Source organism: Helianthus annuus, chromosome 16 (assembly GCF_002127325.2).
Source record: "Helianthus annuus cultivar XRQ/B chromosome 16, HanXRQr2.0-SUNRISE, whole genome shotgun sequence".
Taxonomy (NCBI): Eukaryota; Viridiplantae; Streptophyta; class Magnoliopsida; order Asterales; family Asteraceae; genus Helianthus; species Helianthus annuus.
This window is the reverse complement of record NC_035448.2, coordinates 46409237-46436737: the sequence shown is the minus strand read 5'-3', so window position 1 is coordinate 46436737 and position 27501 is coordinate 46409237. Positions and strand designations below refer to the sequence as shown.

At 36.6% G+C, this 27501-nt stretch overlaps 3 protein-coding genes across 3 annotated transcripts; 2 read left to right on the top strand and 1 right to left on the bottom strand.

Moving 5' to 3' along the window:
- Nucleotides 1-17094: 17094 nt before the first annotated feature.
- On the top strand, nt 17095-19916 carry LOC110918607 (ATP-dependent Clp protease proteolytic subunit-related protein 1, chloroplastic). Its single transcript, XM_022162899.2, has 8 exons — nt 17095-17452; nt 18249-18364; nt 18471-18674; nt 18759-18863; nt 18958-19020; nt 19131-19242; nt 19324-19568; nt 19653-19916. Exons 1-8 carry the CDS (start codon nt 17197-17199, stop codon nt 19743-19745), a joined length of 1194 nt encoding a protein of 397 aa, XP_022018591.1. The 5' UTR covers nt 17095-17196; the 3' UTR covers nt 19746-19916.
- Nucleotides 19917-22209: 2293 nt separating this feature from the next.
- Nucleotides 22210-25059, top strand: LOC110915708 (zinc finger protein-like 1 homolog). Its single transcript, XM_022160439.2, has 9 exons — nt 22210-22506; nt 22757-22837; nt 22925-23045; nt 23147-23241; nt 23374-23445; nt 23713-23898; nt 24275-24383; nt 24547-24721; nt 24803-25059. Exons 1-9 carry the CDS (start codon nt 22483-22485, stop codon nt 24888-24890), a joined length of 951 nt encoding a protein of 316 aa, XP_022016131.1. The 5' UTR covers nt 22210-22482; the 3' UTR covers nt 24891-25059.
- Nucleotides 25060-25142: 83 nt separating this feature from the next.
- On the bottom strand, nt 25143-27204 carry LOC110919298 (probable inactive serine/threonine-protein kinase fnkC). The gene is made up of 6 exons (XM_022163571.2): nt 26594-27204; nt 26389-26518; nt 26110-26279; nt 25721-26012; nt 25479-25639; nt 25143-25397 (listed from the first exon to the last, which is right to left on the bottom strand). The coding sequence occupies exons 1-6, from the start codon at nt 27192-27194 to the stop codon at nt 25237-25239; spliced, it is 1515 nt and encodes a 504-aa protein (XP_022019263.1). The 5' UTR covers nt 27195-27204; the 3' UTR covers nt 25143-25236.
- Nucleotides 27205-27501: the final 297 nt, after the last annotated feature.

Genomic DNA, 27501 nt, shown 5'->3' with positions numbered 1-27501 from the left:
CCATCTCATTGTTGATGACATAAGAAAAGCATTGTTGGACAGCCTCTATGGCTGCCACATAAGCTTTTCTTATGTCATTGGGATTTCTCCATTAATGGATAGTGTAGATAGATATTATTATGGTTATCAACTCCAAAAATAGACTGACTTCTTCTCTATGTTTTCTTCTCCTATATATACTACGTTGTATCTCTTGTATTAGACGTATCTATCAATGAAATATCAATCTTTTCTCCCTACATCTCTTTCTCTTATTGTTTGCTATTAGGCTAGTAGGTCGTTGTTTCACACACGTTATCAGCACGAAAGTGCTCTCACCAAAACCCTAATCATATTCATTGTTTTCTTGTGATTTTCAACGTGAGAGGTTGTATACAATTGCTAAAACATCAGCCTCACAAAACTTTGGATATAATACAGAATTCTATGTATTACATGAGCACACTTGTGTAGTAAAACTCTAAAGAGTAAATGCATATTTGGATAAGATGGATAGAATTCCCTCATGAATTGATAATGCTAGAAGCATTGTTATTAAAACCTCAAGAACCTACTATATGAAGTTGACAAAATATGTATGGACTAAAATACTCAAGTCGAGTGTTGTACAACTCGAGATATTCAGATAAAAGGGATAAGTTTGATAATTATCCATACGTTTATCGAAATTCGTCTCTTAAAAGTTCATTATAATCGCAGTTTACAGTGATGATGTCTAGGCATCACCATGAGAAACTGTCGAGCTTTTAGAGGGAACATTTTTGAATGATCTTGCCAGAATCTCATTATTACTAGACCTTCAGTTCGACTATATGTGTAATTATACTTTTATCCAACGATCCAACTACATCCAGGAGATATTGGAACATTTTAGTATAGATAAAGCTCAACCTTAAAGTATATTAAAGGTTGTTCAGTCACTTGTTATAAGAATGACTATTATCATCTCCTACGAATGTAGAGATTATTATTCTTGAAGTATCATAATTAAATATGTGCATTAATATGTCTTGCAAGCCATGCAGGATTATAATATCTTTCACTTAAACTTATTGTCATGATATAACATGTGTCAAGTGATGAGACATTGGAATGAGTTAACACAAATCTTTCAGAGGCACCAATAGTCTTATATGAAGATCATACAACATTGCTCAACATAACGGATTGTATTTCAAGGGATCAAGCGGCATTTCATTGGCTACAAAGCTTTGAGCAAATTTCATGGAAGATCGACACACGTTACTTAAAGGTTACATACTCAAGTGAGGGGGAGTATCCTACAAGTTACACTCTTTTTCCCTCACTAAGTTTTGTCCCATTTGGGTTTTCTTAGTAAGGTTTTTAATGAGCCAACAGACATGATCCAGAAGTATCATGAGAAGAAAATACGCGCTGCACTCTTTTTCCCTTAGCTGAGGTTTTGTCCCACTGGGTTTTCCTAGGAAGGTTTTTAACGAGGCAGCATCTCAAAGCGTATTAAGTTGATAACCAAAGGGGAGTGTTTTAAATATATTATTATATTATTATGGTTATCAACTCCTAAAATAGAGTGACTTCTTCTCCAAGTTTTCTTCTCCTATATATACTACGTTGTATCTCTTGTATTAGACATATCTATCAATGAGATATCAGTCTTTTCTCCCTACATTTCTTTCTCTTATTGTTTGCTATTAAGCTAGTAGGTCATTGTTTCACAACAATTATAATGTTTTCTGTAACTTAATTATGTCTTTATCATCTTATCAGCAGTAGCTAGCACAAATTCTTTATTGACATTTCTATTCTTGATATCTTGTATATATATTAATGTATTTTGTGAAGGGCTTGGCTTCCCTAAAAATAAATAGTAAATTAGTAGCAAGGTGTGTAAAGTGTCATTGTGGATATTGTTTTCCTGGTTAAAAAATAAGTATTTTAATCTAGTTGATTAAGTTATGTGTAATGAGCATTATACGGGCGTAAAAAAGTTTGATAACGCCTTTAACACTGCCCCCTTGGGCGTTATAGGAGTATGGAGAGGGATAAACCTTTTTTAGAATAATGCCGAAAGAGCAGAAAAAATGGGAAGTAATGAATGAAATAGGCACTAACCGTTACACATTTTTTTTAAAAGACGTTATGATGCTAATGTTGCGAAAAATACCCCTTAGTGGGTATTAACCATTACGCATGGTGTTAGAGCATGTCAACTCAAATTAAATAATGAGTTAGGATGAGTCATTCTTAAAACACTTGAGAACTTAAAAGGGGTCTAATGGACGAACAACATCTATGACCATTATCTGTTGCCACACACACATCTATTCTCAATAGTGAAGGATCGGTTTGAGACCCAAATGAGTCGTTCAGAGGAGTTTTAATCTATTTCAGAGGCGGAAACAAAGAAATAGACTTCGAAACAACTTGAATACTACTTTAAACTTCTTTCTGATTGATATAACACTGATTACAATCACTGGACAAACCGGCAACACCTCGGTATCCAAAATCAAAACTATTACATATGATTTCGCTTGAAAGGCTATATATAGAGATGAGATTCCGCTTGAAAGTGACAATGTGCATTTCAAGCGGAATTGGTAGTATTGTGATTCCGCTTGAAACTGCATAATGTCATTTCAAGCGAAATCAACTCAATCAAGCGAAATCAACCTTTTCTCGAACAACGTGCCCTGATCTAACAATCTAGAATAAGACTCGATACAAGACGAAGTCGACAGATGCATGCACCAACAGACTCCCCCTCAGATGTTGACGAGTCTTAAGTGTCGATTCTTCAACGTCTTCAGTCTTTATCAGTCTTTGGGCTTCCAGAATCTCGACCTGGCTTTTGCCTTTCTCCCAATTCTTCTTTCTCTAGCAAACTCCCCCTTGAATTGTTCCGGGATTGAAAAACATGGCTCTCCTTTTGCTCAGGATCAGATCTCTTAATTCTTTAAGTCCATCAGTAGCATCAGTTCCAGTATTGTAACCTAACTCTCATTCTACTCAGATATCGGAAACTTGCTTTCTCTAACCACAGAGTCCTCAGGTATTGGAAACCTGGTTCTTTCTCAAATTTCAAACCTGCATTGTCTTTACCACAAACATAAGTTTTCCAATTTAATAAATTTTCACTCTGTTTACCACTTGTAGCGCAAATCTCAAAATGATCTATCATTTAGTCTCTGATGAACCACTTGCAGGAAAATTGTTTTTATTTAAAACAAAACTTTTCTTATTTAAACACAGTCTCCCCCTCACCACATGCTCATCATGTCTAGCACTTGGAATTTTGAAAATCAGCTCTCCAACACCAGTTGTCGAAATCTTTTCGAATTTTTCAAAAGTTATGCTAAAACACACTGAAAAACCTTTTGGAATTTTGGAAAAAAAAATGCAGTAAAGAAATATTTACAGACACTATTTTTGTGAGTTTGTGTAAGAGGATCATATCAGTTTATGAGACAAATCACCAACACCGTTAAGCTTCATTTCATTTTAAGTTCTAAACAATTCACTTAGATTGTCAGTATACTGGTCCACTTAAATTTTCACACAAAGTTCAACTGTTTCGAGATACGAGATTAATGTTTTAATGACTTAAACTTATTCGCGTGTCCCACTACTTGAATATACTCCCGTATCCAGATCCCAATATTCAGTCTTACAGGTGAGTATACCTAGATGATATCTGTAAGGGGTTAGATGCGAAACCGTGAGAGCTCAGGTCAGAACTTCCGTTCAGCAGAGAGATAACGGTTCGACTTTTGGAGTGTCCCCTTTAGAGGATCTTTTCTTCAACAGCACATGAATAGCATTTTTCAATGTTTCATCATTTTTTATGCTGAGGGTGGTGCTTATTTCAAGCAATGCGGAAAGTATTATGCGGGGACTAGGTCAGAATTTCCATTCAGCAGAAGTCCCGGAATAATAACCCAGATATCACTAAGCATAAAGACCTAGTATCTCAGAAAGAGGGACCTTTCAAACAAGATTTCGGGGGTTACCCATATATCCAAGAAATGTTACCCACGAGATAAGCAAGTTTGAAATTTATATTTATATCTCGTCACAATCTACTAAATGTGCAAAAACCTACTGACATATCCGCAGTGAGATTGCTTATCACATTTTTTACTTTCCATTTCTTTAGCATGCTGTGACAGTCCACTGATATACTATCATTTCCTCTTGTTCACAACAAAACTCATTTTTCATTTTATCATGTTTTTGGCTTTTCAAATTTTCTAATGTTTTTGGATTTTCTGAAATTTTACTCCCCCTAAAATGCAAAAGCAATTAAAGAAATTTAGAACAAACTGTACAAGAAAAATGACAACTGATATCGAATTGCTTCAATTCGCCATTCACTAGGCAAAAACAATCAGAACTCCCCCTTTCAACAAACTATTTTCCCATTAAGATTTCAAAACACTCAAGTTTGTTTTAATCAAAATGGTTTTTCCAGAAAATAAGTTTTGTTTTAACCACTTGTAGGTTCGGGTTCATCATCTTGTTCATTCAATCACTTGTATGAGGATTACATCAAGTTCAAACTAATGACCTTGACTAATCACTTTTAAAATTATCACCTGTACCACATGTAAAAATAAAACATCTACACAAAATCATTTTACCAATCAAGATGTCGATTCCTGCTTCACACTTACCTACCTCGAAGCTCCGGCAAGTCACAACCTGTAAAATTTAAACAATTTTAAAATCTTTCACAAAATCTATTTTAACAAGAATGATGCCGATTCCTGATCCACGATTATAAACTTGGGATCTCCGGCAAGTCAGGTTTTTCAATGAAAGAAAATGTCCACCCAAGCCTGACCAGCCTTGGGTGATATCAACTCCTCTTTAGTTGGGGGTGTAGGTTGCTTTCTTTGTTGCATAAAAATCTTCTACCCCTTTAACCTTCCCATCGATCATTTTTCCAAAAAATTTCTTTACATTCCCATTAAACGCTTTCTCAACATCAAATTCATTCTTTTCAGAATAAAATTGATTAGAGATCTCAACTTTCCCAATTTTTTGTTTAAAATTCTCAGTTCTCAATGGTGGAAAGTTCTCATCATCCGTTGGAGGAACTGAGTTTTCACTCTTTTTAACAACATGTGGCTCCTCTGATTTTGTGGAATCAGATTCATCACCAGATTTTGCCTCAGATTTCTTAACAACCCACTTTTGGTGGTCAAGCTTCACACTTCTCCTGTAAAACCTTTTTGAACATTCACCAATTCTATATGTTGAGTTTTTAAACACTTTAAACCTTTCAGTTGGTTGTTCGGTTTTATCAACAACAATATCTTTTAGTTTTTCAAATATTCCCTGTTTTGTTTTTGTTGCCAACGGACAATTCCATGCAATGTGACCAACTTCACTGCATCTAAAACAAGTTCTAGTTTCTTTCTTCTGATAAACTCCAGTTCCTTTCCTCTCAGCAAGAAACTCCTGGTTCGATTGTCTCCAGAAAGATTTCTTCTGTTCTTCTTCAGCACTTACTCCTGAAACAAATTTTGTGTTTGTTTTAGAAATTTTCTTATTTTTATAATTTTCAGGTGGAATAAAACCAAGACCTTTCTTTTTGAAATTACCATTATGGTTTGGTTTCTTTTGACAACCAGAACCAGAATTGTAACCCTTTTTCTTGTTTAATCACTATTGAACTCTTGAAGTGTATTTTTTAGGTTTTTCAGTAATATTTAAATCTTTTATTTCAGAAATATTAATTTCTGTCATTTGAAAACCTTTTTAATCATTTCAATTCTAACACTTCTTATTGAAAATTCTTTATCAAAATATAATTTGTCAGAATCATTCAAAGTATATGCAACTTCAAATGTTTCGTCATTCAAATTAGATTTTGACAACAAAAATTCTTTACTATAAACCCATTTTCCCGACGTTTTTGAGCTTTTTTCCAGACGAACTCGAACTCCTGACTGACAAACACGAACTTTCGGACTCGGATTTTGACTCTGACTCCTCATCCTTATCCAACGCCTGATCGACCACCCTTTTTATTAATTCGGACTCATGATCTGTGTCGGACGCTGTGAATGTGCTGTCAATGTTGTCTGGTAATACATCGGTTAACTCGGACTCTAACTTTATATTGACTGCCTTTTGTACTTGTTCCTCATTCGGTTTTCTAGGCGAGTACCCTTCCCAAATTGGAGGCGGACACTTATTATAACAGACACTCTGTTTCTTACCAGTATCCTTTTTCTTCTTTGGATGTTCGTCTTCAAACGCTTCAAAACCTGCAACAGTTGGATAAATTCGGTCAATTAAATAATCATAACTCGAATAACTTCTTAGTAATCGTCTGATTCTTTCATTTTCAGCTTTCTCAGTTTCCAACTCTTGCTTCCATTTTGCACATTCTTCAATATAAAAATTTATCTCTTTCTGCTTCGACATCATTGTTGCATTCATCATTTTCAAAGCATCTTCTCTTTCTGAGTTTGTCTTTTGCAAATTGTTTACTGTTTTATTCAACACATCGTATGATTCTTTTAAATTCTTAACATCAAACAGTAACTTTTCTTTTAACTTTTCTGATTCACTAAACCTCTCATCTTTTTCTTCACATTGTTTGCAGGATTCCAAACATGTAAGACACGGTTTTGTGACTTCAACAATCTTTTCAATCTCCACAATCTTCTCTACTTCAACTATCTTCTCCACTTCAACTCTTCTCAACAATATTGATTTCTTTCATTTCTTTTGCAGCTTTTCTCTCTTTGAGTTTCATCAGTTTATCTGCAAAATAAAATTCAAAACTGTCAGAAGATAAATGAGTTTTTCCAACATTTATCTGTTCAATTTCTTCATCATCATCACTGCCTTCTGTTGAACTGTTTTCTGAAGAAACAGATTCTTCATCTTGACTTTTCTCTTCATCAGATAACACAGCTATCCATTCCTTCATCAACTCTGGCTTTTGAACAATCTGAGTAATGAAAGCTTTAATATTAGAATCAGCTGGAATGTACTTGTCCCAGCTAAAACCGTCAGCCACTTTCTCATCATCTTGATCAATAATGCCATAATAAGCTTTCTTATTTGCATCCTCGATCATTTTTCCATGTGCAGTTTGTGAATCCTTTTGTTGATGCGGTTGATTGGTGATTTGTTGATATATAGCCTTTCGATAGTAATCATCTTTTCCAAAAGGATTCTTTGCTCCACTAGTCTCCTGATTTTTGCACTCTCTTTTGAAGTGACCTTTCTCCCTGCATTTAAAACAAGTAACTTTAGATTTATCAAAACCTAAAGCTGAAAGATGAGCATCCAAAAACTCATTTCTTCGTGTAATCATTTTGAACTTTTCAGCTCTGTTGGTGCATCCGTCTGTCGCCTATGTCTTGTATCGAGTCTTGATTAGAAATAGATTGTAGAGGGCACGAAATCCTAGAATAGTATATTTAGAAGTGATTCCGCTTGAAATGACATCCTGTCATTTCAAGCGAAACCATATCATGCTGATTCCACTCGAATAGGTTAGATTCTGATTTCGCTTGAACTGGTTTAGTTGTGATTCCGCTTGAAACACATTCAAGCAGAATAAGGACTCTATAAATAGGGTGATGGTTGGAGCGAAATCATAAGTCAGTTGTATGTGTTGTCTTCTGGTGAGCCACGAAGTGCTACCGAAGTGTTGTCAAGCTTGTAAACGGATTGTTGATCAATAAAACAACAGATTATAGTGAATACGGCTGAGATAGCTCCAAAACATTTGTTTCCGCCTCTTGTTTTGGAGAAAAACTCTTCTGATCGACTCGTTAGGGTCCGAAAACGATCCTACAAGTGGTATCAGAGCTCAAGAGGAAGAGTTCTCGCCATTTCAGCTGTGTTTTCTGATTTTCTACACCTTCTTCTTTAAAATCGGAATTTTTTTACGGTAAAACAGGCTAAATTTCACACAATATACACGCAATCATGTTTTGATAAATCCCTGAAAGTTTCAAAGCTAAAATCAAAATTAAACTTAATTTTTTGGCTATTCCGCTTGAAATATGTTTCGGAAAAGGTGACGTCATACTGATTTCGCTTGAAATCAGTCTTTGATTCCACTTGGATTGGATCTTGGTTCCGCTTGAAAACAGAGCTTCCACTTGAGATTTAGTCTAATTCCGCTTCAGCTGATCATCAAAGGAGATTCCGCTTGAACTTACTTCTTGATTCCGCTTCAAAACTTCAAAAGTTGATTCCGCTTGAACTGTCGAAGTGATTCCGCTCCAAAAACTGATCTCTCTTGAAACAGAACTCTTGTTATTTCGCTTGAAAGGATACTAGTGTTTGATTTCGTTTGAAAGTATATCTTTGATATTTCGCTTGAATCTAAAAGTTTGTGAACTTTGGAAAACTGAACGAAAACTGAACGATGGACAACGAGTTCTACAATGCCTTTGCTGGTCCAATGAACATTACTCAGAGTGCATTGCTTGAGAATGAAACGGGGACATCACAGAAACCGCCTAAGCTTTTGGATATTGATGTTTACAATGCATGGTCCGAATGTTTTGGCAATTGGGTTGAAGCTTATCACTTGGATGCTTGGGAACACACTGAAGTTCCATATGAAAGGCCCACAAGGAATGGTAATCAGTTAACGCCAATTAGAGAAATGAGTGCTGAGGAGAAAAAGAAGTATAGAGATGAAAAATTGATGGTGAGTCTGCTTCAGCAAGCAATTAAAGAGGACATTTTGATTTTGCTTCAACATGATGGAAGTGCTTATTCGATCTGGAATGAATTGGAAGCCAAATTTCTGGGAAGTGATGATATGCTTAAAAACAAAATGTCACTCATGAAGAAAGAATTTGATCTATTTCGTGGTTTGAAATCTGAAAACACCAAGCAAATTATTGAAAGATATTGTAACTTGGTGAGAATTATGACGAAATTAGGGATCAAAAAGGATACTGATGAGCTGATTGAGAAACTTGCAGATGCGTTACCACATGATATTTGGGGAACATACCTGATGATGTTGAGAAACAATCGGATGGAATATAAAAAGTTAACATAGGGTGAGTTCATCAAACATCTGGAAGCTCAAGAGATGGAGCAGAGGAAGATCGCCAGGATGAAGAACTACGACGGAGAACAAGACATCGGCTTGTATTTCAAGAGTGGTGTTAGTGAAAAGACAATTTTTTTCTCCAAAGGTTGAAACTGCTTATAATGCAAACGGTTCTTCTGAAAGTACATCTCAAGGATCAAGCAGCACAACAGGATTTTATTCATTTCCAACATATGATCCACAGTTTTCTACGACAAAGAGTGGCAAAGTTCTTCAATGCCACATTGCCTTAAAGCTTGAAAATGATCAGAACTATACTGAGGAAGTTGCTAAAAGTCACATGTCTTTGTTGGTAACCGTGCTTGAATCCTATGGAGGCTTAGTTGCAGGGAGGATCGGAAATCCAATGCTCACAAAAGAGGATTACGATCAAATTGATGCCGAGGAGATGGAATTGATGGATATAAAATGGTGCATGGCTAGTGTGTTGAGACGAGCTGAAAAGTTCAAACAAATTACAGGCAGAGATGATTTTCGCGAGGCACATGTTTCAACTTTAGGTTTTGATAAGTCTAAAGTTACTTGTTTTCGTTGCAGGGAAAAGGGGCATTTCAAGAGAGAGTGCACAAATCGAGAAGCGAGTGGAGCTCAAAACCCTTTCGGAAACAATGACTACCACAAAAAGGCGATTTATCATCAAGTAACACAACAGCCATATCAACAACAACAACAGGCACCGCATCAGGCACAAACTACACATGGCAGAAATGTGATTGAAGATTCAAAGAGAGCATGTCTGGTTAATCAGGGCAAGGATGGTGGATTCAGTTGGGATAAATATATTTCAACAGACAGCAAAGTGTGTTTGGCAGATCAAGACGATGAAAAGTTAGCTGAAGGTTTCAGTTGGGATAATTTTTGCCCAGACCAAGAATTCATGGCCAAAGAGATGTCCAAAGAGATGTCAAATGTTAAAGCTTTTGTTGCTAATGCTTATGATGAATATTGGGCTGCAAAATACAGAAAAATCAGGGAAACTGAAGAAGAAAATTGGAGAAAAATTGAAGAAGAGGAAGAAGAAGAAGAAAGGATAAAAGCTGAAGCTGAAGCAGAGAAAAAGAAAAGAGCTGAGTTATTCCAAGTGAGAAGAACAGTCAAAGAAGTTCCGAAATTTGAAATCAAAGCTGATACTGAAGCAGTCAAAGTTCCTGAAAAGTGCTTGAATTGTGATTCTTTGATCAAGCAAAATAATGAGTTGTTGCACAACATAAAGAGATTAAAAGAATCATATGATACTTTGAACAGAGAGATCAACAAGTACAATGAGTCGAATTGTGAACAAGTTGTAGCATTAAATACACTCAAAGGAGCTGATATGAGACAGCTTGATGACGTCAACTACTACACAGAAAAGTGTGTTGAGCTTGAATTAAAGTTGGCAACCCAAAGAATTGAAACTGAAAGAGTCAACAATTTATTGAAAAGTTACTCATGTTCTACTTTTGTTGTTGACAGAATTTATCCGATTGTGGAGAAGTTGAAGACGTTTGAAGAAGAAAAGACTTTGGAAAATAAGAAGTCCGTGACAAAAGACGAGGATGAAGTAGAAATTTCTGGTAAGAAACCAAGTGTTGTCTACAATAGATGTCCGCCCCCGGTCGAAAATGGATATTCGCCTAAAAATCCAAATTCCGAAAGAGTAAAAAAGGCAATTAACTTACAATGGGAGTCTGGGCCGTCAGATAACTTGCCAGAAAATATTGATGTCACGTACACATCGTCTGACACTGATCATGAGTGCGAATTGATAAAAAGTGTGGTCGATCAGGTGTTGGATAAAGATGACGTTGAAGAGTCTAAAACGGAATCCAAACCCAAGTCAAAGTCTGAGTCCGATACGTCAAAGCCAACAATCAAAAAGGATAAACGGGTTTATGATAAGGAATTTTTGCTATCAAAATCTAATTTGAATGATGAACCGGTCAAAGTAGCATATACTTTGAAAGATTCTGACAAATTATATTCTGATGAGATTTTTCCAATAAGGAGTGTGAAAGTTGAAATGATTCAAAAGGTTTTCAAAATCACAGAAATTAACATTTCTGAAATAAAAGATTTAAATCTTTCTGGAAAACCTAAACAATACACTTCAAGAGACCAACAAAGAATTAACAAGAAAATGGGTTACAATTGTGGTTATAGTTTCCAAAAGAAACCAAACCATAATGGTAATGTCAAAAAGAAAGGTCTTGGATTTAATCAACCGAAATATCATAAAAATGAAAAAGTTTATAAACCAAAAATTGTGTTTGTTTCAGGAAAATCTTCAGAGGCTGAGAAAGAACAAGCATTCAGAAAGCAAACAAACCAAGAATTCCTTGCCAAGAAGCAAGAGGAATTGAAGAAGTGTGTTGTTCAGAAGAAGATAGAAACGCGAACTTGTTTTCAGTGCAAAACTGCTGGTCACATTGCTAGAAATTGTCCGAAAACATTCAAACCAAAACAGGAAGTTTCTGAGAAACTTAAGGAAAAGATTGTTAAGAAAATCCAACCACCAACAAACAAACTTAAAGTTTTTGAAAATTCAATTTATGAAGTTGGTGAATATTCGAAAAATGTTTTCAAAAAGAAGGAAAAACTTAACAACCAAAAATGGGTTGTTAAGAAATCAAGAAATAGTTCTGGTGATGAATCTGATTCCATAAAATCAGAGGAGCCGCAAGTTGTTGTGAAAGATGAAAAGAAAGTTCTGATAGTGGATGATGTTAATTTTCCACCACTAAGTGCTAAAAACTTCAAATCTAAAATCAGAAAAGTTGAAATTTTAATCAATTCTTTCCTAAAAAGAAAGAATTGGATGTTGAAAAAGCCTTTAACCCAGCAGTGAAAAATATTTTTGGAAAAATGATTGAGGGAAAGGCTAAAGGGGTTAAGGAGTTTTATCAATCAAAAAGGAAAGATGTAACCCCAAATGAGACTGAAAAAGTTACACCCAAGGCTGGTCAGGCTTGGGTGGATATATTCTTTGTTAAATAGAAACCTGACTTGCCGGAGTTCCCAGGTTGGTAAGCGTGGAACATGAATCGGCACATTTCTTGAGAAATTTACTTCGGTAATATTTCGATTGATCTTACATGTGGTTAATCAAGGTCATTAAGTTGAACCTGATTTAACTATCATTCAAAAAGTTTTGGTAAACAAAGTGATGAAGTGACCCCAAATCCATAAGTGGTTGATAAACAAACTTATTTTCCGGAAAAACCATTTTGATTAAAACAAACTTAAGTGTTTTTGAAATCTTAATGGGAAAATAGTTTGTTGTGAGAGGGAGTTCTGATTGTTTATGCCAAGTGGATGGAGAATTGAGGCGTTTCATATCAGTTGTCATGTTCTTGTACAGTTTGTTTTCAACATTCGTTAAATGTGTTTGAATTTTAGGGGGAGTATAAAAATTTCAGAAAATCCAAAAACATTTGAAAATTTGAAAAAGCCAAAAACATCGAAAAATTAAAAATGAGTTTTTGTTGCATAAAAGAGGAAATGATAGTACATCAGTGGACTATCACAACATGCTAAAGAAATGTAAAGTTAAAAATGTGATAAACAATCTCACTGATGATGTGCCAGTAGGTTTTCGCACATTTAGTAAATTGTGACGAGATATAAACCTAAAGTTTTAAACTTGCTTATTTCGTGGGTAACATTTCTTGGATATATAGATAACCCCCGAAATCTTGTTTGAAAGGTACCTCTTTCTGAGATACTAGGTCTTTATACTCAGTGATATCTGGGGTATTATTCCGGGACTTCTGCTGAATTGAAATTCTGACCTAGTCCCCTTATAATACTTTCTGCAAATGCTTGAAAATAGCACAGCCCTCAGCAAAAATGATTAAATAATAAAATTGATAATCATTGCTGTTGAAGAAAAGATCCTCTAAAGGGGACATACCAAAAGTCGAAGCCGATATCTCTCTGCGTATACGGAAGTATCGACCTGAGCTCTCACGGCCCTCGCAAATTTAACCCCTTTACAGATATCATATGTGGTATACTCACCTGTAAGACTGAATATTGGGATCTGGATACGGGAGTATATTCAAGTGATGGGACACGCGAATGAGTTTAAATATCTAAGACATTAATATCGTATCTCGGAACAGTTGAAATTTGTGTGAAAATTTAAGTGGACCAATATACTGACAATCTAGGTGAATTGTTTAGAGCTTAAAATGAAATCAAGCTTAACGGTGTTGGTGATGTGTCTCAAAAACTGATATGATTCTCTTGCACTAACTCACAAAAATAGTGTTTGCAAATATTTCTTTACTGCATTTACTTTCATTCAAAAATCCAAAAAGAGTTTAGTGTGTTTAAGCATAAATTTTGAAAAATCCAAAAAGATTTTCGACAACTGGTGTTGAAGAGCTGATTTTCGAAATCCCAAGTGCTAAACTTGATGAACATGTTTGGATAAAGAGTATGTGAAAATATTGTATTTTTCAAGTGATTTTCAAAGAATAAATCATTTTGAATGTTTACTACAATAGTTTCTAAATTTTAAGAAGATTTAAACTTTGAGAAACTTATGTGTGTGATAGAGAATTTGCAGGTATGAAGAATTGACCATAGCCAGATTCTGATATCTGAGCAGATGGTGATTTCCAGACTACGATCCCAGCAGATTGAGAGGGGGAGTCTGAAGAACAAAGTCTGTTCTAACCCTGAGTTTGCTGATGAATTTTAAAGATTCAACATTCAAGGGAAAGGAGTTTGTTGGTGACAAAGTTTGAGTAAGGATGCTTACAATGGAGAATACTTCGAGAAAAGCACGAAGACTGATAAAGACTGAAGGTTTGACAACCAAAGACTCGACACTGAAGACTCCGTCAACATCCGAGGGGGAGTTTGTTGGTGCATCCGTCTGTCGCCTACGTCTTGTTTCGAGTCTTGATTAGAAATAGATTGTAGAGGGCACGGAATCCTAGAATAGTATATTTAGAAGTGATTCCGCTTGAAATGACATCCTGTCATTTCAAGCGAAACCATATCATGCTGATTCCACTCGAATAGGTTAGATTCTGATTTCGCTTGAGCTGGTTTAGTTGTGATTCCGCTTGAAACACATTCAAGCGGAATAAGGACTCTATAAATAAGGTGATGGTTGGAGCGAAATCATAAGTCAGTTGTATGTATTGTCTTCCGGTGAGCCACGAAGTGCTGCCGAAGTGTCGTCAAGCTTGTAAACGGATTGTTGATTAATAAAACAGCAGATTATAGTGAATACGGCTGAGATAGCTCCAAAACATTTGTTTCCGCCTCTTGTTTTGGAGAAAAACTCTTATGATCGACTCGTTAGGGTCCGAAAACGATCCTACAAACTCTTCTCAAGACACTAGCTAAACACCATTTGATGTCCATGAGCTCCAATTCCTCTGCATCGATCTGATCGTAATCTTCCTTGGTTAGCATAGGATTTCCAATTTTTCCAGCAATCAGTCCTTCATAAGATTCCAAAGCAGTAACTAGTAATGCCATATGACTTTTAACAACTTCCTCAGAAAAATTCTGACCATTTTGAAGATGTAATGCAACATTGCACTGAATCATATACCCATTATCAACATTTGCACTTTGAACACTTGGAGGATTAACATTTGAAAATCCACTAGTGTTGACTGAACTTTGACTGACTGATCCAGATGAATTTCCTACACTAAAAGCAGTTTGGATCTTTGGACTTGCTTCAACAGTTTGAATATTTCCTTTGTAGTACAATTTGATGTCTTGTTGATTGCTTGAGCTGTTCATTCTGGCAATCTTCTACTGTTCAAGATCCTGTGCCTCAAGCTTTTCAATAAACTGTCCAATCGACAATCTGCTAAACTCTCCAGAATTTTTTAAGATCATTAGATAAGTACCCCATTCTTTCTGCGGTAAAGCGTCAGCTAGCTTTTCAACCATTCTGCTGGAGTTTTAGTAATTTCTGAGACATGGTACGCACAAGATGACAATATCTCTCAATGAGAGTCTTTGTAGTTTCCCTGGGCATACTAGTAAACAACTCAAACTCCTTTTTCAGCAAAGATGCTTTACTCTTGAGCATCTCTGTACTTCCTTCGAATTTCTTCTTAAGTGCTTCCCAGATCGAAAACGCACTCCCATCATGCTGAAGCAAAATAAAGATGTCTTCTTTGACAGCTTGTTGTAGGAGAGTAATCATCATTTTCTCTCCTTTATAACTGTCTCTCTCTTGTTCTGTGAATTCTGAAATGATTTTATCAACTCTCAAAGTACTCAGTGGTCTAACATACTTTGTTTCAATACTTTCCCAAGCTCTCAGATGGTTTGCCTGAACCCAATTCTCAAAACGATTCTTCCATCCATGGTATTCCTCAATTCCCATAAGTTTCGGGGGTTTTTGCAAAGTTCCGGTTTCGTTTTCTAAATTCATGTTTTGAGCAATGGCAGCTGGAGTAGTCGAAGATGTAGCAAATGCGTTATAGAACTCTTCTTCCATGATTCGGTAAAAATCCCTTTTCAAGCGGAATACCCTGTTCAAGCGGAATCAAACTTTCAGCCAAAATCCTTTTTCAAGCGGAATACCCTCTTGAAGCGAAATCACCAGTTTGAAGCGAAATCAGCACACTTTGGAGCGGAATCACTGATTTCGCTTGAACTTTCAAGCGGAATATCAACTTTGAAATGGAATCAGGCTATTTCAAGCGAAATCACTGATTTCGCTTGAAAATCTCAAGCGGAATAACAACTTTGAAGCGAAATCAGAAAGTGTTCGTTTAAGCGGAATTACCTTTTTAGTCCATTTTTACCACTTTTAATCCGAATTTTGTTCTGAAACTTTCAAGGGTTTGTTAAAAAACAGTTTTACACAATATGTGAAAAATTGAGCTGATTTTAACCGTGAAAAGTTGTTAAGTTTGAAAAGAAGGTGTAGAAAACAGAAATTTTAAGCTGAATCGGTAAGAACTCCTCCTCCTGAGCTCCGATACCACTTGAAGGATCGGTTTGAGACCCAAATGAGTCGTTCAGAGGAGTTTTAATCTATTTCAGAGGCGGAAACAAAGAAATAGACTTCGAAACAGCTTGAATATTACTTTAAACTTCTTTCTGATTGATATAACACTGATTACAATCACTGGACAAACCGGCAGCACCTCGGTATCCAAAATCAGAACTATTACATATGATTTCGCTTGAAAGGCTATATATAGAGATGAGATTCCGCTTGAAAGTGACAATGTGCATTTCAAGCGGAATTAGTAATATTGTGATTCCGCTTGAAACTGCATAATGTCATTTCAAGCGAAATCAACTCATTCAAGCGAAATCAACCTTTTCTCGAACAACGTGCCCTGATCTAACAATCTAGAATAAGACTCGATACAAGACGAAGTCGACAGATGCATGCACCAACAAGTAGGGGTGTGAAACCGGATATCCGAAAATTCGGATATCCGAAATTTTCAGATACCAGATTTCACTATCCGAATCCGTATCCGAAATTTCGGAAATCCGAAATTTCGGATATATCTAAAAATCCAACTTTTTATTTCATTTGTATTTTTTTATTATTTTTTCATATTCGGAAACATATATTTTGGATAGTTTCGGATATCCGAATATAAGTTTTCGGATATTTCCGGATACTTTTAGGATATTTTTCGGATATTTCGGATACTTCGAATATCTTTTGGATATTCGGATATCCGAACTAACTATCCAGAAATTTTGAAAATCACTATCCGAATCCGAATCCGAAAAATTCGGATACCCGAAATTTCAGATATCCGATTTTTCGGATATTTCGGGTCGGATTTTCGGATAACGGATAATTTTGAACACTCTCTGAGACCAAAACTGATATTAATGAATTTATTATTATGTGGCTTTCTAATGATTTGTACCAGTTTGGGCCTTTGGGCGATTCTATTGGGTCTGAACCAATTAACAACAATGGATCTGGCAAAAACTAATGCGTTAATGGGCCTGAGGGGCTAAGCCTAATCCAGATAATAAAAGATGACAAATGACGCCGTTAACACTTAACGGATTGTAAACTGAGAGAGGCTCATCGTGGTTCTTCTACTCACACAAATACTAGATCAAATCAATTGAAATTGAAACCCTTGGTTGTAGAGAGAGAGAGAGTAATGGCGACGTCGATTTCGGTACTCCGTTCACCTCATCTTCCTCCGACCGTCGACCATAATCGAGATTTGAGTTCTTCCACGAATCTGTTGTTGAAATCCTCCTTTGTTCGCAACAATATTCATGCTCCTTCCAGAAAAATCAAAGATGTTACGGTTAGGGGACGATGTGTTAGGTCTCCGGTGTCTGCGACGGCTTCGGATAAATATCTGGACTATATCCCCAAGCAGTTCAGGGAAGGAAACCTTAAAGATGGATGTGAGTCTCTCTCTTTTGTTTATTAATAGTTTCCTCCTAGGAACCTCTCATACTATTTAGGTATGGCATATGGCTTGTGTGTTTGTGACTATTATTGAAACCCTAAAATTGATATATGGAATCATTATTTTGGAGCTGATGAACATATTTATATTATAATAGCTACAGTTTTATTGCTAAATGATTAATTTATTGTTCATTTGCTGCAATATCTTACTTAGAAAAACCACAATTAAAGAACATAAGATGGGAAAAAAAGATTAGTGTCTACTTCACACCTATGTAGTTAATATCCCGATTTTTCACCAATATATCAGTGATATATCGGTTATCGGTCCCCCTGCCGATATACCGGTACAAAATATGGGTCAGAATATCGGTACCGATAATATTGGCAATATTGACAATATTGGACCGATATATCATCGATTTTCCGGATATCAGTACCTTTCTTTTTAGTTCTACCATTCGCTTTTCTTCTTATTATTGCTATTAGTGTTTTAAGTCTTAATTGTTAGTTGTTAGTGTTTTAAGTCTTAGTGATTTCCTACTTGCTACAATTGTTAGTGTTTTGCAAGTTGCAAAAGGTTAAATTTGTTAATGGTAGGAGAGTATACTGAATTGTTAGTGTTATTTATATATATATAAATTTAGCATGATATGAAAATTACCGATATTTCACCGTGATAACCAGTATCTCAAATATCGGTCCTTGGCCAATATCCGATATTTTACCGCATTAACTACTTAGCTTCACACACACTTGTATCAGCAATTAACCAACTCATTTTTTCAGTGATGGAAAATTTCAAGAATGTTCCTCAATATCTGTACGGTCTTAGTCCTTCACAAATGGACATGTTCATGACAGAAGATAATCCTGTAAGGCGGCAAGCGGAAAGTGTAACAGAGGTCTCTTTAACCTGCAGTTTCTTTTCTTTAATTAAACCAATTGAATCCCAGAGTTTAGTTGGTTATTAGTTATCCTGTTTTGTGTAATCCTACTCTTTTCTAACAGGAAACAATTTCGTCCTCTCACAATTACTTGAATCATGGAGGAATGTGGAGTTTATCTGGAATGCATGATAAGGGTCCCGCGAAATACAGTATGAGCGTCAGCATGTATCGCGGTGGAGGTAGAGCAGCCGGAAGACCTAGAAGTGCTCCACCCGATTTGCCATCGTTGCTTTTAGATGCAAGAATTTGCTACTTAGGAATGCCGGTAAGACAATTATATTACTTATTAATTTTGATGACCTTGCGTTTAAGTAAAACAATCATGATCTTCTCAATTTCGTTGTTCTAGATTGTTCCGGCAGTGACTGAGCTTCTTGTTGCACAATTTATGTGGTTGGATTATGACAATCCATCTAAGCCTATATACTTGTATATTAATTCATCTGGAACACAGGTGATCTTTTGTTTTTCTTCCCCTTTGTATTTATGCTTTTGAAGCATTAGAGGTTGTCTTGATGATTTGGTTATTTTGCTAATGTGTTGCTTAGAATGACAAAATGGAGACAGTTGGATCTGAAACAGAGGCGTACGCAATTGCTGACATCATGGCTGTAAGCATTATTATCACATTTTATTGTTATTAGTAATAATAATTAAAAGTTGGGTGCTTGTTAACTAAAATATGTAAGTATCTATGTGTTAACATCTAATCTGCCTCAAGTACTGCAAGTCTGAGGTGTATACAGTGAACTGTGGAATGGCATTTGGTCAAGCAGCAATGTTGTTATCCCTTGGAACCAAAGGATATCGTGCCTTACAGCCAAATTCATCCAGTATGTTGTCATTTTTTTTTAAAAGGATTTTCGGTTATGCATCAATATATAATATTATTCTGTCCACATGTGTGTTTGCAGCAAAGTTGTATCTACCTAAAGTGACTCGATCAAGCGGTGCTGCTATCGACATGTGGATCAAGGCCAAGGAGTTGGACACAAACACAGACTATATGTTAGAGCTTCTAGAAAAAGGGATTGGAAAGCCGAAAGATGAGATTCGTAACGATATCATGCGACCTAAGTACTTTCAAGCCCAAGATGCTATTGATTATGGCATTGCTGACAAAATAATTAGCTCAAGAGATAATGCTTTTGAGAAACGGGTATGTTTTGAATTTTGATCCTCGTCTAATGTGTGTCTTTAGCAACCCATTGTGATTTTAAGATTATTGCTTTTTTTCCCCCAGAATTATGATGAGATTCTTGCACAATCGAAAGCCGCAAGGAGAGCAGCAGGACCAGGTGGCGGTGCACAGGCAGCTCCCTCTGGATTTAGGTGAAACTGTATGATATTGTTGTACTTTTAGCCACTGCCAAAACTTGTGATGTATACATGGAAGAAATTTGACTTTCTGTAGTGGTGATTTGATGATCTGAAAACTATCATGGGCTATGATAACTCACATGATACCAAAGGGCATTTGGTCTAATGGTATCAAGGTGTTGGATAAGGCTTTACCTTTCCATGTGGTGATAGTGACAAAATTAAGCCGGTCAAAAAAAAAAAAAAAAAAAAAACAAACCCTCACATGATCTGAAAACTATTTGGAATCCCATTCACCTAGTCAGACAGTGCCACGTCAATTTACCTAATTTGTTTATCTAATGCTCAAAAACGTTGGCGACTTGGCGGTAGTTTACCTAATGGGGTTTAGGTAAACTATTTAAAAAAAAAAAGGAAAAATGTGTGATTGGTTGGGAAGACATGGACCCCATCACACACCCATCTCTCTCCCTTTCCCTCCCTCTCCCAGACTCGGTGAACCTTCACCGATTTTGGCCACCAATTCGGTAACATTTGATCGGTAAACTTATTGGCGGTGGATGGGGGTTGGTACCGAGTGGGTTTTACCGCTTCCACTCCACTCACCCTTACATCCTGTAAACAAAGAATGGTCATCATTGTCGCTGTAACCAATCAATCCGTGGGCATCTCCACAGTAATCTCGTTGCCCTATCTGAATCTTTTTGCATAGGGTTTTGATTTGGTCATTCAAAATTCCGAATAATATTCTGTTAAACATTTGTTTAGGTCAAACAATTTGTGTTATAATAGAAACAAGTAGACATTACCAAGTTGTCAAAATTAAAGGTTGTGTGAGCACTTAACAATATGTGTATAGTGATGCTGTGAATGAATATATAGAAAGACATGATGGTGTTATCTTTTGATAGGTTGATATCAATGCGCTTTGACATCAAGCATACTGTCACAAACATTATGCAACTCGTGCAAAGCAAGTAACCCGGTAAATCACTAGTGTTGGTCAGATGATACAACCTTCTAAAAGTCCTAATCACATGAAATTGTGGAATACTGTCATCCCACAAAATTAGTATGCATCCGAAATATGCATAGTATTTATCTTCATCAAGTGTGCTGACTAACACTATAGTTTTTGAGAGGTCTAGAGTATAAACATCTCTTAAAACTATACTTTTCTCGCACTAGCAACCTTTAATCATTGACGATTTACATGGGTAACACGTTTACCAACTGGACAATATGTAAGACCATGTGTAGGGCACTATTACAGGGCGCTAGTGCATCGATTAGTTAGTGAGAGCCTCATTGCTTATATGGCACTGACAGGGGCGCTAGTGCATCGATTAGTTAGTGAGAGCCTCATTGCTTATGTGGCACTCACTTTTTCACCCCCTAATACATATGGTCTAACAAGATCAACACATGATCTAACAAGATCAGAGATATCATCACTCATATGAGTAGTTAATGCATACATAAAGAACATACTAACAGCTTAACTGATAATGATGTGAAAAATTTTGACATTACCTTGATAACTTCCGTATCAGAAAGGAGTGATCACATGCTTTTATCACTTGTCAGTTTAACTAGTACTAAAAAGATGGTATTTAGAATCAATCAATCAATCATACCCAGTAAAAATCCCACAAATAGCAAAGCTACTTATAGGGTCTGAGGAGGGTGAGATGTAGACAGACCTTGCCTCTATCCATAGGGATAGAGAGACTGCTTCCAGAGAGACCCTCGGCTCGAAAACGAACAGCATGCCAATACACCAAGTCAAAAAATCTAGAAATAAGAAGTCTCCTCACCAGCACAATACAATGTAAATCATGAATAATAGCATACAACATCATTTGGGCATAAAAAGATGGTATTTAGAAGAAGATACTAATACACAAAAATTTGAAGTGCTTGCTATGCGACACTTAGAGGGGTGTGGAGTGGGTTGGGTTGGGTTGGGTTGGGGGCATTGCTCGACACGTGACAGATGTAGGCTTCACCAGTCCATACCTAAAAAAGTGGAGTGTGGAAGCGGCGTGGCCAGGCCGACGTGGGGTGCCATGTGGTTTTCTTTAAAGTTGACAATCGTATAAAAACCACAACTTATATTAATTTACAATTCTAAAATATAAAAAAAAAAACCTACTTAATAAATCCTAAAAAAAAAAACTACTTATTAAATCCTGAAAAATAAAAAAAAATCAACTTATTAAATCCTATAAAAAATAAAAAAAAATTACAAAGTATGGTAAATATTAAAGTGGGGAACCCACTTAAATTTCGTATTCCTGTACTCGATCTCCGCTTGATCGCTGTAGGTCAAGTCGCCCACCACAGGAACACGGTCGAAGCAAACTTTAAACCGATCTAGCCGCCACCCGCTACCCTAAACGGCTACATCGCCCCACCCCCGCGGTCTTAAATTGCCTAATATAATTGAGCGCCCCGTTTGAAGAGGTCCGACCCGAGTGATCTTGACGCCAGGTGGTCCGACACGCATACGATTATATTTTTCCGAAACCCATCTCTCCTGGTATTAACGTTACCTTCACACATCTCTCACAAATCTGCTAATTCATCGCTTAATCGTCATCCTTTTTAGATCTCTCATTCGGATCTCCACTTTTCTGAACCCTAAAACCCTAAACCATTCATCCCCAACTCTTCTCCCCCAATTTCAATTCGTACCCTAATTCATGATACAAATCTAGATTTTCAGCTGTCAACATCTTACACTTAATCCGATGGTGGTCTGTAAGTGCCGAAAGGTATCCTGATTTCCTATTATTAACCTATATACATTACATAATCTTATTAATTGTTTTAGTTTTTTTGGGGGGCATTTGAATTCACATGATTATGGCTTTTAGATCATCAATCCCAGCTACCAATTTGCTGTGATCCGGGATCTTAGATCCAAACTCTCAAAGTTATATATATGAAGGCTACAAATTGTTTAATACTTAGAGGTTAATTATCTTGTTATTGTACTAACCAAAGCCGAGTTGTTGCTCACAGGCAACTAAACTGTACTGCTTTGTACACAAGGTCCCTGTTTGTGGAGAATGCATATGCTTTCCAGACCACCAAATCTGTGTGGTACGTTGTAATTCATCACCATATTATGATTATGATTGCTTCTGTCTATCATGTCACTTGGTTGAAACTCTTGACTTGATTTCGTAGGTTCGAACATACTCAGACTGGGTGATTGATGGAGAGTATGACTGGCCTCCAAAGTGTTGCCAATGTCAAGCCGTGCTCGAAGAAAATGGTGCTTCTCCAACGACAAGGCTGGGTTGCTTGCGTATGCTACTGCACTCAAGAAAGATAGATCTTTTGTTTTTAGTTTTACAAGGTGGAATGTTGAAATTAACCACCTTGTATTATATTTTTGTGTCTTTTCAGATGTCATACATACAAGCTGCTTAGTTTCACATATTAAAAGTTATCCTCCTCACACTGCCCCCGCTGGATATGTTTGTCCAGCATGCTCAACTTCGGTAAGGTCTACTTGTATGGTCATGCACTGTATTTGTTACCTGTTTATCGGTATTTGTTTACGTTATTTACTGCTCATAGAAGTAGAAGACATTAGCAAGTTGATCAGAGCAGTATTTGATTTTTCTTTGCAGATATGGCCCCCTAAAAGTGTTAAAGACTCCGGTTCCCGTTTACATTCGCAGTTGAAGGAAGCAATTGTTCAGGTAATCCAGTCTTAAAGATTTATACATTTGGTCATTTGGTTGTTCAAAAGTTTGCTGCTTTACTGAGCTGTTAAAACTTAAACATCCGTATCATTATCTGAAAACCTGCAAGTGCTCTTTAGCTTCTGCTTTATACCTTTAGATGTGATCACAGAGAAAAAAACCATCTGTGAACTAGATATCATGACATAGGTATCCACTGCTTTTATAAAGTGGTGACTCTTCTGTTGTAGTATCATAATGATTTTTTTTTTTTTGGTTATGCAGACTGGAATTGAGAAGAATGTGTTTGGAAATAATCCAGTTTCATTGGCGGCAAGGCCTGTTTCCACTGAGCCTTTAGTAACAAAAGATGATGTAGGAAATGGTTCTACTAGACCTTCAAGCATAGATATTGTTGAAATAGATGTTCCTAATTCAGCAAATCATTTAAGAAGCCCACCGTCTGGTGTTGTAAGTGTTTTCCTAGTCTCTTTATTTTACCTTCATTAGTATAGTTTGTGTGCTCTAATTGCTGATGTTCATGTCTGTGCAAATGAGTCAATTTTGGCTTACTTTGCCTCCGATGTGCTGTTTGTGTAAAATAAAAGAAGTGATGAAAATGGAAACGTGTCCAAAGTCATCCAAAATATAGAAAACCTCATCATTTGATTACAATCATGGTAACTAATATGCTTTCTTATGCTTGTTAATTATTTGTAAAATTCGAGAAAAGTAAAGACAAAAAATTGTTCGTGGGTTGACACAACCAGACCTGAACCTCTTTCGGGATCCACCCATTTGGTACCTCTAGTTTACGTGTTTTCTGAGCTTTGAGAATGCAATGCAGCCTGGTGCTACCACAAGAAAGAGTGCACAACAAGTTGAAAGGCAAAATTCTGAGGTTTCATATTATGCAGATGATGAAGATGCTAATCGCAAGAAGTACTCCAGGAGAGGTGAGAGTATAGTCAGAATTAAGATGTTGATTTGCGTCTCTTTCAAATTGATGAACCGTCTATGTTAAAAGATAGGATTAGTCTCCTATATGTCCTAAATGTCATAATATCATCATAATTAACCTTTTAAATCACTAAAATATCATATTTACCCAATTGGCAGGAGGAATTCGCAATCAGTTTTTGAGGAAATTGCTACCTTTCTGGTCAAGTGCATTGCCAACGTTACCAGTTACCGCACCACCAAGAAAAGATGCAAATGCAGATGACGCCCATAGGCCCCACCATAGACCTTCAAGGATGGATCCAAGAAAGATACTTCTTGTCATAGCAATCATGTAACATATTCCTAATTCCCATTTTCTTAACATCCGTATTAAGGCTTGTACAAAACTTTACACCGGCTTATTGGAATGCAGGGCGTGTTTGGCAACAATGGGTATTCTGTATTACAGAATTGCACAACGCGGTTTTGGGGAAGAAGTGGGTCAAGAAGAGGAGCAGTGATCCATAGCTGATTTGCTTCTTTTGGATTGCAATGAGATTATGTTTACTTTTGGACATCCCTCCCTACTTTGTTTAAATTGGTTTGGAATTGTTTTTGTTACTTTATTACACCCAACTTTCTCCAAAATATTTATGATGTTGCATATGCTCATACGCATCTTATTTTGCATTTAAACGGGAACATGCAAGTAACACCGTTAGGTAGATCATAGATGGGTATTTATGTGCGTTTATTTAATAGACGAACAAACAAGAACAAACCTTTCATCATTTAAATAATAATGAATTATGCAAAATAAATATGGTTGGTACATGTAAGATGAAGTTCCATGGAGCTCATAATAGTTTAGACAAGATGTTTTAAGATGCCAACGATCGAGATTTGTGCTTCAACGATTAGAGTGTCGTTGGACAAGAAGCCCTTTCTGTGGTCATGAACATCACTTAACAGCATAAAGCATGGAAATCCCCACCCTTCGGCCGTCTTGCAGAACCAGTGGTCAGCTTCTGCAAATTAATCTCATGTTTTAACAACCTTAACAGATCGAAAATGCATACATATGTATACAACCAACTTAATCACTGCACCTTCACTTTTGTGTGCGCCAGCAACATTCTGGTTTTTGACCCGAATCTTGAACTTTGCATACACTTTCCACTCATCAGAACCAACATCATGCGGTCTTAGAAATATTGAGAGATTTGTGTTTTTTCCTGTTTTGAATCCCTTAGGATACAACGATAATTTCCTGCATGTTTTATACATTTATATTAGCCGATTCAGTGACAAAGCACACCACAAGTGTTGAAAAACAAATTAACATATATACCATTTCACTTTTCCGACTTTGAAATCTTCCGAATACAAGGGTTCATCTTTCAAGACCGAAAACTTAGGAATCGTCCAAACGTGAGTATTCATGGTCACCGGAGGCTTCATCATGGACAAACATTGATCTCTTTGTGTATATTTTGGTACAACAAATACCTCTGCTCCAAACTCACATGAATCCCCAAAAAGGTACCCATTTTCGGCGTCCGTAAATGACTCCAATGATATGAGCTTGCGAAATCCCCATCTGGTTTTCTTCTCGTGAAACCTTGTACGTTTACCGTCACCGCCTACATAGAAAAAACACATACATTTATACAAAAATCATAAATTAAAAAACATATATTGTGTTGGCTGTAAGAAATTAGATAATGTCGCATGATGTACCTTGGATGGTTAAATAGTTATGGCGTATATGATCGTAAATCAAGATCTTGAAGTAGACGTGAACCTCCCATTCTTTTTCGAGGTTTTTGGTGTCGCATATGACTAGATAGACAGATATGTGATCGTTCACGTATTCTTCCTTGCTTCCATTAGGATACACTTCTAGTTTCCTTCAAGTTTAAATGTTAACTACTTGCGTAATCAAATTAAGCGCCCCCACCCAAATCAATTTAGCTAGCAAAGTTTTATGTACAACAACTTGAAATGTAAGTGACTGACCATTTGTATCCGCTAGCTTCAAAAACATCCGATTCATATACTTCAATCCCAGCTTCAGACAAAAGCGAGAATGACTCGATCTTCAATTTGTAGTGCGCTGGCTCGTTATTTCCACTTGATATCGATACACCTACATGTAAAATCAGTCCATTACTGTCACAAGTTAGTGAGACTTATGATAACTAAATAAAATCTTAACATTTACTTCTTGAAAGCGCCATTGTCTCATGAGCTTCCATATCTTTCTTCCTATTAATTTGATTTCGATATATATTGGCGACAAGATCAACAAACGCCTTTTCAACATGTGTAGCTCTCAATGCAGACGTCTCGACGAAGTACAATGATTCTTTCTCAGCAAAAGATTTCCCAACCTCGGTTAAAACCATCACAGACTGTCTAACATCTGATTTATTCCCGACCAACGTCACAACCATGTTAGGATCCGCATGGTTTCTCAAATCAGCTAACCATTTCTGTGTGTTCACAAACGTGATGTGTCTAGTAACATCATACACGAGGAGTGCACCATGTGCACCACGGTAGTACGCATCAGTGATGGCTCGCGCCTTGGTGTGACCCGAAGCGTCCCATATCTGAGCCATGATGGGGGTGCCATCGATGATGAGGGTCTTGGTGGTGAACTCAACGCCAACGGTGGAGTTGAACTCGAGGGTGAACTTGTTGTGACAGAATCTTGAGAGTAAGTTGGATTTGCCTACGGCGGAGTCGCCGATCAGAATGAGTTTGAAGAAGTGATGAGCATCGTTGTTGTTACGTTCTTCTGATCGGCGGCTTGTGCTCATGTTTGCTTTGATTTGAAAGGAAGTTAGGAGGTTTTGAGATGCATAATGAGAAGACGTGATTTGTTTCTTGGTTTGCATAGAAATAAACAAACGTAAGGACGTGATGAAAAACAAAAGGCATAGAAAGGAACGATAGATGATTAAACAAAGGAAATCAACTAGTAAATAGTTATGTTAACCAACTGTTTCAATACGTTTCTGTAATATTAAAAAGCTTATGAAGGATTTCATCTTGCACTTGTCAAGAAAAGATATTAATTATGATTCTAATTTATTTAGGGATAATGATAATGATTGGACATGTCTA